Here is a 10,484-nt window from a genome sequence, read left to right on the forward strand (position 1 = left end):
TGCGTCAAAGTACCCCATTATCAGTGGGTCCTACACTATCCATGAAAAAGAGATGAATCCAGCCATTCTAACCCTTGGAGATAATACTCCTTGCTGGGAAGGATGTGCAAATGCACTACAGGGGACTCCTCCTATATCCAATTGATGGTGGACACTGATTGAGTACAGGTGTGTGTGGGGGGGTGGGGAGGGTTGCTCAACCACGATAGGCACTAATAATAGAACTCATGTAAGCCTTGTCTGGGTAATGAGTAGAATGTGTTTTGCACCAGTCTGTGACGTCATAATCTGATTGCACAATCTCCTTTGCATTTACCAACAACTACAGTTTGTAGATGCGCAACAGCCCGCCTTACTGGCTGCATACTGAGTACATTTTTGTAGCTAGCCCGTCATGCTTCACAGTTGTTGGCAGATTTACAAGTGACAGCATGGATTTTGCACAATCAGATTGTAATGTGTGTGACCTCCTGTGCTTTTCCATACCTAGGACAGGTTTTAAAACAGGGAACAGAAATTGGGTGTTAGGCTCCATGTACACGGGAAGTTAGAAAAATGTGCTGCCAAGCTAGTTCTGATGCCGGGAAAAAGCAGCTGTAAAACGTGCTTTCAGTAGCTTTTACCATTTGCGTTATTGCACGTTTGGCCACGTTGCTTTTAGCAGCGTTTTTTCTGCCTCCATTCAAAATCAATGGTTCCCCATGGGAGCCTATTGATTTGAATGGAAGTCGCACCGCAAGTCGGACCAAGATGATCCGACTTGCGGCGCGACTTGCGCTGTGAGAATCTTGAGGGGGAACTCCACGCCAAAAATGGGAAAAAACTGCGTAGGGGTCCCCCCCAGGTTCCAAAGCAGGCCCTTCGGGTCTGGTATGGAATTTGAGGGTAGCCCCACGCTGAAAAAACGGCGTGGGGGTCCCCCCCAAAATCCATACCAGACCCTTATCCAAGCATGCAGCCCGGTAGGGCAGGAAGGGGGAGGGGATGAGCAAGCGGCCCCACCCCCCCGGACCATACCAGGCCACATGCCCTCAACATGGGGGGGTGTTGGTGCTTTGGGGCAGGGGGAGCTCTGCACCCCCACCCCAAAGCACCTTGCCCCCATGTTAATGGCCTCCCCCTGGCCGGTGGTTGTGGGGGTCTGCGGGCAGAGGGCTCATCGGAATCTGGAAGCCCCCTTTAACAAGGGGGCCCCCCAGATCCCAGACCCCCTCCCTATGTGAATGGGTATGGGGTACACTGTACCCCTACCCATTCACCCCATAAAAGGCAGTGTATGTAAATAACGACAGGAGACGTTTTGGAAAGTTTATTAAAAATCTTCATCTGTTCTTCTCTGCTCTGGTCTTCTCCCTCCCTCTCTGGAGACCAGCATAATCACCGGAGACATCATCGGAGGAAGAAGAAGAGAAGAGCCGAGGGCAAAAGAGCAGAAGAGCAGAAAGCAAAAGAGCAGAAGAGCGGACAGCAAAAGAGCAGAAGACCAGGAGAGGGAGAAGACCAGAGCAGAGAAGAACAGATGAAGATTTTTAATAAACTTTCCAAAACGTCTCCTGTCGTTATTTACATACACTGCCTTTTATGGGGTGAATGGGTAGGGGTACAGTGTACCCCATACCCATTCACATAGGGAGGGGGTTCCAGGATCTGGGGGGCCCTCTTGTTAAAGGGGGCTTCCAGATTCCGATGAGCCCCCTGCCCGCAGACCCCCACAACCACCAACTAAAACCGGAGACTACAAAATCTGGTGCAACCAATCAGCTTCCAGGTTGAAAATCCAGTTCCTTTTGCAGGGCAGTTCCCCCCTTAGACCCCCCCCTTTTTTCGTACCTGAGCCTGATCTGATCCAGTGATGTGCACGAGCACATTAGCACAGATTGATAGCAGCAGGAGCCATTGGCTCTGGCTACTGTCAATCAAACGCTGTGAAATGGGAGTGGAGGGCGGGGTCAAGTCCTGCTGTCTGTGTCAATGAATGCAGCGGTTTTCCGTGGGCGTACCTGATGAAGAGGAGTTGCCTAGAGTACAGGGGACCCCCAAAAGAAGAGGATCAAGGTTACTCTGTGCAAAACAATTGCACAGAGCAGGTAAGTATAGGCATGTTTGTTATTTAAAAAACAGGGTGAATAAAAATCGATGATTTTTAAAAAACAAATCAATACAATTTTTTGATTTAAATCTTATTTTTTTTATTTAACCACTTTACCAGTATTTAACAGTATTAGCAATTACATTTGAGATATTTAATACTGATTTGTATTAAAACTAATATTTTTGTGAGTTTCGTGTGATCAATCAGCACACTATATCCCACTCCCATGGTGTTTATTAGGAGGACATGGAGAAGGAGGCAGGGGTTTGGAGTGTTATATACCACTGTGTATACACCCACATGTGTGACTCTATATATTCAAAAAAAATAAGGAAATAAAGAGCTTAGAAGGGAACTGAAATTGAGCATGCTCAATAGTGGACACCAGCTGGTCTACACAATCTTAGGCTGCAATGGGGACACATTACAGATGGGAGGGACAGCTGAAGGCAGGATCAACCAAGTATGTTGCACTCTACACAAGACAAATGCTTTAGTAGCTTTGAGAGTATGAACACTCTGTTATATAGCATGTAATGGAAGTTTTTCATAGTCTGGGTTTAATGACGCTTTATATAATACAACAATTATTTACTTAAGAAATAGCTAATTTCCTTAAAAAAAACAAAACTGGTGTGAAAAGAGGATAAATAATTTTATATCTACACAATTAGACCCTCTCCTATTAAACTTATCAGTGAAATCATTAATTTCCAAAAATGTTTAACTATAATTTATTTTAACTTTTGCAACCAGTCCTTTAAAACATATTTTCATTTTGACATATTTGACATATTTAATGCAGTTACGTAACCTTTCTTGGTGAAAACAACCACCTTGCACAGTTCCTCCACTCTTTGGCTTGTTAAGATCAAGCTGACAGTATACAGTATTTGTGCTATAAACCTTTCCAACTCCTTAGACAGAAAAAGAAGAGATAATATGGATAGACGTGAATTTAGTCCTCTTAGCAGGGCCGTCTTTAACACAGGGCAAAAGGGGCAGCTGCCCCGGGCCCAGTCATTGTTATGGTGCCCAAGTCAGCTTCCCCTTGAGCCCGCACTGCTTGCAAATAGTTGATAAGTGGATTCGGGAGGGCCCAAGAAAAGGTTTGCCCAGGGTCTAATCAATATTAAAGACGGCCCTGCCTCTTAGAATATCCTTTTCTTTTAAAACTGCATCATTAAGTTGGCGAGGACCTTCAGCCCCTCCACCAGTCCTTCCCCGTTGGTGGCACAGCACCCCTGAATGTCCCAATGGTGTCCTTTTATCTTGGTTAGTTCCAGTTCTTCCTCCAGCTCCATGGGTTTCCTGGCACATGGGTGATCTTGCTTGTTGGCCATCACCAAGAACGGCACACCTCTCATTTCATCATTCTCCAGGATTGCATTTAGCTCTTCCCTGGCTTCCAGAAACCTCTCAGGGTCAGCACTGTCCACCACAAAGACCAAGCCATCGGTGTTGACGGAGAAGAGTTTCCACAGGGCTCGAATCTTTTCGTGACCACCCACATCCCAGACAGTAAAGGTCACATTATGGATGGGCTCCAAAGTCTCAACATTGTATCCGATGGTAGGAATTCTACAGACTGTCTCATTTAGTTTCAGCCTGTAGAGAACTGTGGTCTTTCCAGACCCATCCAGACCCAGCATCAGGATCCGAGCCTTGGTGCCAGAGAAGCCCATTAGAGTTTGGTAAAGGCTGCTGAGGGGGGCACCAATACTTGCAGATGTGGATCTTTCTTGTTTATTCTGGAATCTGTTTTCTCTGATGTCTGTAGCTTTGCATATTTCTACTAAGCTACATTAATTTATACTGCATATATGCAAGATCCCTTTATTGGCCAAACCCAGATTGCCTAGCAACGTGAGACGCAGGACAGGAATTTCCTGATTGCTCTGTAGTTCTGTGCTGTGTTGGAGGATTCCTCGATAACATGTTGTGACAATGAGGAAGTGACAGCAGCACAGGAAGTGACCTTGTCAGTACAGCATTCAGAACAGAAACAACTTTATTGCAACTAATCACTTCAGGTAAAACAGATACATATCTCATTAGAATGACATAAAACAACATTGTAACGTAGGGTGACCAGACACTCCCGGACTGAGGACACTGTCCCTGGAGCTAGTATGTCCACCGTTCTGTCTCCGGATTGCAGGGGTGGTGCTAGTTGGAGGGCAGATCCTGGGTGGTTGCTGAAGCAGAGGGGGGCCCTGAAGCCAGTGGCATACCAACAGGGGGCAGTCCTCCCAGAGGGATGTCAGGCCAGCGTCACCTGCTGTGACAGCTTTAATTTGAAGCAACGGGCGCCCGCCGTCACGTAAAATGCTGCTTCCTGGTTTGGCTCCTTTGATAGACAGCACACCTGTCCAATGCTGGAACATGTGCTATCTATCATAGGTGGGAGCCAAACCAGAAGGCAGGACTTGTGCGACAACGGGTGCCTGGTGATTCAAATTAAAGCTGTCACAGCGGGCGACGCCGGCCTGTGTGATGATCCGGCCTGATCTCCTCTTCCTCTCTTCTCTCTGATCTTCTGCACTGGTGAGGCTGCATAGATGGGAACTGGTGAGGCTGCATAGATAGGAACTGGTGAGGCTGCATTGGATGGGCACTGGTGAGGCTGCATTGGATGGGCACTGATGAGGCTGCATTGGATGGGCACTGGTGAGGCTGCATTGATGGGCACTGGTCAGGCTGCATAGATAGGCACTGGTCAGGCTGCATAGATAGGCACTGGTCAGGCTGCATTGCTGGGCACTGGTCAGGCTGCATTGCTGGGCACTGGTCAGGCTGCATTGCTGGGCATTGGTAAAGCTGCAGTGCTGGGCACTGGTGAGGCTGCATAGATGGGCACAGCTGAGCCCTGCATTCTTTATGTAATGCACTCCTGAACTCTGCAGTCAGTAAGTAGTGCACTCCTGAACTCTGCATTCTGTTTTCTCTCTATCTTATCTTCATAACATTCGGTAGACATATTCACAAAATTCTAAGAAGTATAATTTTTTTTTATCTAATGGATGAAATGTGAGAAATAATGTATATATCATACAATCATTCCATAAACGCATACCACATACCGGGCTGCTGATAGAAATCACGGGGCCCCGTACAGATTACCTGACAGGGCCCCCCAAGAAAATATTAAAGTTATATTTCGATAAAAATACAATAGGATCATTATTACCAGACACAAATGCAACCTAACTCACAGAATTCCTGCTAAACCTAAAGCCTCGTACACACACGTAGAAATTGGCAGGGAATTATCGTCCGATGACCGATCTGCCGATTTTCGGCTTGTTAGTATGATGCTTCCAACAACCGACTCCGACTTTTCGGGCAAAAAAAATCTGGTGTGCAGGCTATAAGATTTTTGTCCGCCGTCAAAACACGTCCGATTTTCGTGCAGTCAGTACAGATTTCGACAGGGAAAAATCTTATGAGCAAGACTGGGCATGCTCAGAGAAGAAAGAACACAAAGAAAGCAAACCAACACATGACATCACTTCTGAAATAGAATTTTGTCGGTCGACAAAAATCCAGTGCAGTCTAGGCACATTCCAACCAACAAAACACCACTCTGGACAAAAGACGGACGACCGGTTGGCGGAAAATCGTTGCGTGTGTAGGAGGCTTTAGGGCTCTTTCACACGGGCGATCCGATCAGATCCGCCTGTCAGTTTTTTAGGCGGATCTGATCGGATGCCCCATTCAGCCCTATGGAGTAGCGGATGTCAGCGGTGACATGTCCGCTGACACCCGCTGCCATCCGCATCCGATCCTGTCCGTGAAATCCGGACGGATGGAAACCCTATTTTCCATCCATCCTGGGGATGGGATCGGATGGGATCGGATGAGAGCGGACAAGCGGCATGCGTGAGCAATATATCATTTCAATGACAACTTTTTGTAAAAAAAAAAATTTGTTTTTTTAGTCATTTTTCAAACACCTGTGACAAAAAATGAAATATTCAATGAGCTAAACATGCCTCTCACTACATTCCTTAGGATGTCTACTTTCCAAAAAGTGGTAATTTGGGGGGGGGGTTTGTACTGCCCTGCCATTTTAGCACTTCAAGAATTGAGATAGGCAGTCAGAAATGAAAGCTGCGAAAATTCCAGTATTTACAGCATAGTTTGTAGACGCTATAACTTTTGCGCATAACCAATAAAAATACGCTCATTGAGAATGTTTTTGTCAAAGACGTGTAGCTAAATACATTTTGGCCAAAATATATGACAAAAATTGAATATATTGGATATTTTTCAACTGTCAAAATAGAAAATGTAAATTTTTCGCAAAATTTTTTTTTTTTTTCATTAATATCGCAAAAAAAAAAAAAAGTGCAGAGATGATGACATACCACCAAAAGAAAGCTCTGTTTGTGGGAAAAAAAGGACGTAAATTTCGTTTGGGTACAGCATGGCATGACCGCGCAATTGTCAGTTAAAGTCACGCAGTGCCAAGTTGAAAAAAGTGGCCTGGTCATTAAGCAGGAAAATCCTCCGGGGCTAAAGTGGTTAAAGAAAAAAAAAAAACGAGACTTTACAATCACTTTAAGCCCCGGTTCACATTAGTGCGATCACAGAGATTGCATGTAATTCGGAGCGCACTGCTCCTAAATTACATGCGATCTCATGTGCGGTGCAAATATCAGCCATACACTTTGTATGGCTGAATTTGCACCGCATCCGCCATAAACACGCACATGACCCTTTTTTTTATTCGCAGCAGAATCGGATCGCATGGTGGTTCACACTAGTGCGATCCGATTCTGTGCGAACTTGCAGATCGCACTGCTATATGCGATCGCAACTGGGGGTGTTGTTAACTCTTAATTGACATCCCCTGCGTATCGCATATGGCAGTGTGAACTGCCAGGGGAGCGGATGCGATGCGGGAACACGCTGTATATTCACAGCGTTACCACATCGCACAAATGTGAACCGGGACTAAAGTGTAACTTTTTATTGTGAAGGATACATCATATACTTTACAAATATTCGGGGGTTAGAAAATCCCCATAACAGTCCTCCTTTCATCAGAGCCCCCCTTACATTAGAGCACCCTCCTTACATCAGAACCCTTCTTACATCAGAGCACCCTCTTTACATCAGAGCCCCCCTTACATTAGAGCACCCTCCTTACATCAGAGCCCCCCTTACATTAGAGCGCCCTCCTTACATCAGAGCCCTCCTTACATCAGAGCACCCTCCTTACATCAGAGCCCCCCTTACATCAGAGCACCCTCCTTACATCAGAGCCCCCCTTACATTAGAGCGCCCTCCTTACATCAGAGCCCCCCTTACATCAGAGCACCCTCCTTACATCAGAGCCCCCCTTACATCAGAGCACCCTCCTTACATCAGAGCACCCTCCTTACATCAGAGCCCCCCTTACATTAGAGCACCCTCCTTACATCAGAGCACCCTCCTTACATCAGAGCCCCCCTTACATTAGAGCGCCCTCCTTACATCAGAGCCTCCCTTACATCAGAGCACCCTCCTTACATCAGAGCCCCCCTTACATTAGAGCACCCCTTACATTAGAGCACCTTCCTTACATCAGAGCCCTCCTTACATCAGAGCACCCTCCTTACATCAGAGCCCCCCTTACATCAGAGCACCTTCCTTACATCAGAGCCCCCCTTACATCAGAGCACCCTCCTTACATCATAGCCCCCCTTACATTAGATCACCCTCCTTACATCAGAGCACCCTCTTTACATCAGAGCACCCTCTTTACATTAGAGCGCCCTCCTTACATCAGAGCCCCCCTTACATCAGAGCACCCTCCTTACATCAGAGCCCCCCTTACATCAGAGCACCCTCCTTACATCAGAGCCCCCCTTACATTAGAGCACCCTCCTTACATCAGAGCCCCCCTTACATTAGAGCGCCCTCCTTACATCAGAGCCCCCCTTACATCAGAGCACCCTCCTTACATCAGAGCCCCCCTTACATTAGAGCACCCTACTTACATCAGAGCCCCACTTACATTAGAGCACCCTCCTTACATCAGAGCCCCCCTTACATCAGAGCACCCTCCTTACATCAGAGCACCCTCCTTACATCAGAGCCCCCCTTACATTAGAGCGCCCTCCTTACATCAGAGCCTCCCTTACATCAGAGCACCCTCCTTACATCAGAGCCCCCCTTACATTAGAGCACCCCTTACATTAGAGCACCTTCCTTACATCAGAGCCCTCCTTACATCAGAGCACCCTCCTTACATCAGAGCCCCCCTTACATCAGAGCACCTTCCTTACATCAGAGCCCCCCTTACATCAGAGCACCCTCCTTACATCATAGCCCCCCTTACATTAGATCACCCTCCTTACATCAGAGCACCCTCTTTACATCAGAGCACCCTCTTTACATTAGAGCGCCCTCCTTACATCAGAGCCCCCCTTACATCAGAGCACCCTCCTTACATCACAGCCCCCCTTACATCAGAGCACCCTCCTTACATCAGAGCCCCCCTTACATTAGAGCACCCTCCTTACATCAGAGCCCCCCTTACATTAGAGCGCCCTCCTTACATCAGAGCCCCCCTTACATCAGAGCACCCTCCTTACATCAGAGCCCCCCTTACATTAGAGCACCCTACTTACATCAGAGCCCCACTTACATTAGAGCACCCTCCTTACATCAGAGCCCCCCTTACATCAGAGCACCCTCCTTACATCAGAGCCCCCCTTACATTAGAGCACCTTCCTTACATCAGAGCCCCCCTTACATCAGAGCACCCTCCTTACATCAGAGCACCCTCCTTACATCAGAGCCCCCCTTACATCAGAGCACCCTCCTTACATCAGAGCCCCCTTACATCAGAGCACCCTCCTTACATCAGAGCCCCCCTTACATTAGAGCACCCTCCTTACATCAGAGCCCCCCTTACATTAGATCACCCTCCTTACATCAGAGCCCTTCTTACATCAGAGCACCCTCTTTACATCAGAGCACCCTCTTTACATTAGATCGCCCTCCTTACATCAGAGCCCCCCTTACATCAGAGCACCCTCCTTACATCAGAGCCCCCTTACATTAGAGCACCCTCCTTACATCAGAGCCCCCCTTACATTTGAGCACCCTCCTTACATCAGAGCCCCCCTTACATTAGAGCGCCCTCCTTACATCAGAGCCCCCCTTACATCAGAGCACCCTCCTTACATCAGAGCCCCCTTACATTAGAGCACCTTCCTTACATCAGAGCCCCCCTTACATCAGAGCACCCTCCTTACATCAGAGCCCCCCTTACATTAGAGCACCCTCCTTACATCAGAGCCCCCCTTACATTAGATCACCCTCCTTACATCAGAGCCCCCCTTACATCAGAGCCCCCCTTACATTAGAGCGCCCTCCTTACATCAGAGCCTCCCTTACATCAGAGCACCCTCCTTACATCAGAGCCCCCCTTACATTAGAGCACCCCTTACATTAGAGCACCTTCCTTACATCAGAGCCCTCCTTACATCAGAGCACCCTCCTTACATCAGAGCCCCCCTTACATCAGAGCACCTTCCTTACATCAGAGCCCCCCTTACATCAAAGCACCCTCCTTACATCAGAGCCCCCCTTACATTAGATCACCCTCCTTACATCAGAGCATCCTCTTTACATCAGAGCACCCTCTTTACATTAGAGCGCCCTCCTTACATCAGAGCCCCCCTTACATCAGAGCACCCTCCTTACATCAGAGCCCCCCTTACATCAGAGCACCCTCCTTACATCAGAGCACCCTCCTTACATCAGAGCCCCCCTTACATTAGAGCACCCTCCTTACATCAGAGCCCCCCTTACATTAGAGCGTCCTCCTTACATCAGAGCCCCCCTTACATCAGAGCACCCTCCTTACATCAGAGCCCCCCTTACATTAGAGCACCTTCCTTACATCAGAGCCCCCCTTACATCAGAGCACCCTCCTTACATCAGAGCACCCTCCTTACATCAGAGCCCCCCTTACATCAGAGCACCCCCCTTACATCAGAGCCCCCTTACATCAGAGCACCCTCCTTACATCAGAGCCCCCCTTACATTAGAGCACCCTCCTTACATCAGAGCCCCCCTTACATTAGATCACCCTCCTTACATCAGAGCACCCTCTTTACATCAGAGCACCCTCTTTACATTAGATCGCCCTCCTTACATCAGAGCCCCCCTTACATCAGAGCACCCTCCTTACATCAGAGCCCCCTTACATTAGAGCACCCTCCTTACATCAGAGCCCCCCTTACATTTGAGCACCCTCCTTACATCAGAGCCCCCCTTACATTAGAGCGCCCTCCTTACATCAGAGCCCCCCTTACATCAGAGCCCCCCTTACATTAGAGCACCCTCCTTACATCAGAGCCCCCTTACATTAGAGCACCCTCCTTACATCAGA

The 10,484-nt window shown here is 47.9% G+C and overlaps 1 protein-coding gene across 1 annotated transcript; it reads right to left on the bottom strand.

Moving 5' to 3' along the window:
* Nucleotides 1-3,261: 3,261 nt before the first annotated feature.
* Nucleotides 3,262-4,016, bottom strand: LOC309566930 (uncharacterized protein; the record flags this gene model as incomplete). The annotated part of the gene is made up of 1 exon (XM_082272259.1): nucleotides 3,262-4,016. Exon 1 carries the CDS (start codon nucleotides 3,775-3,777, stop codon nucleotides 3,262-3,264), a length of 516 nt encoding a protein of 171 aa, XP_082128385.1. The 5' UTR covers nucleotides 3,778-4,016.
* Nucleotides 4,017-10,484: the final 6,468 nt, after the last annotated feature.

The sequence above is a fragment of the Pelophylax lessonae genome, assembly GCF_965119305.1.
Source record: "Pelophylax lessonae genome assembly, chromosome: 11".
Taxonomy (NCBI): domain Eukaryota; kingdom Metazoa; phylum Chordata; class Amphibia; order Anura; family Ranidae; genus Pelophylax; species Pelophylax lessonae.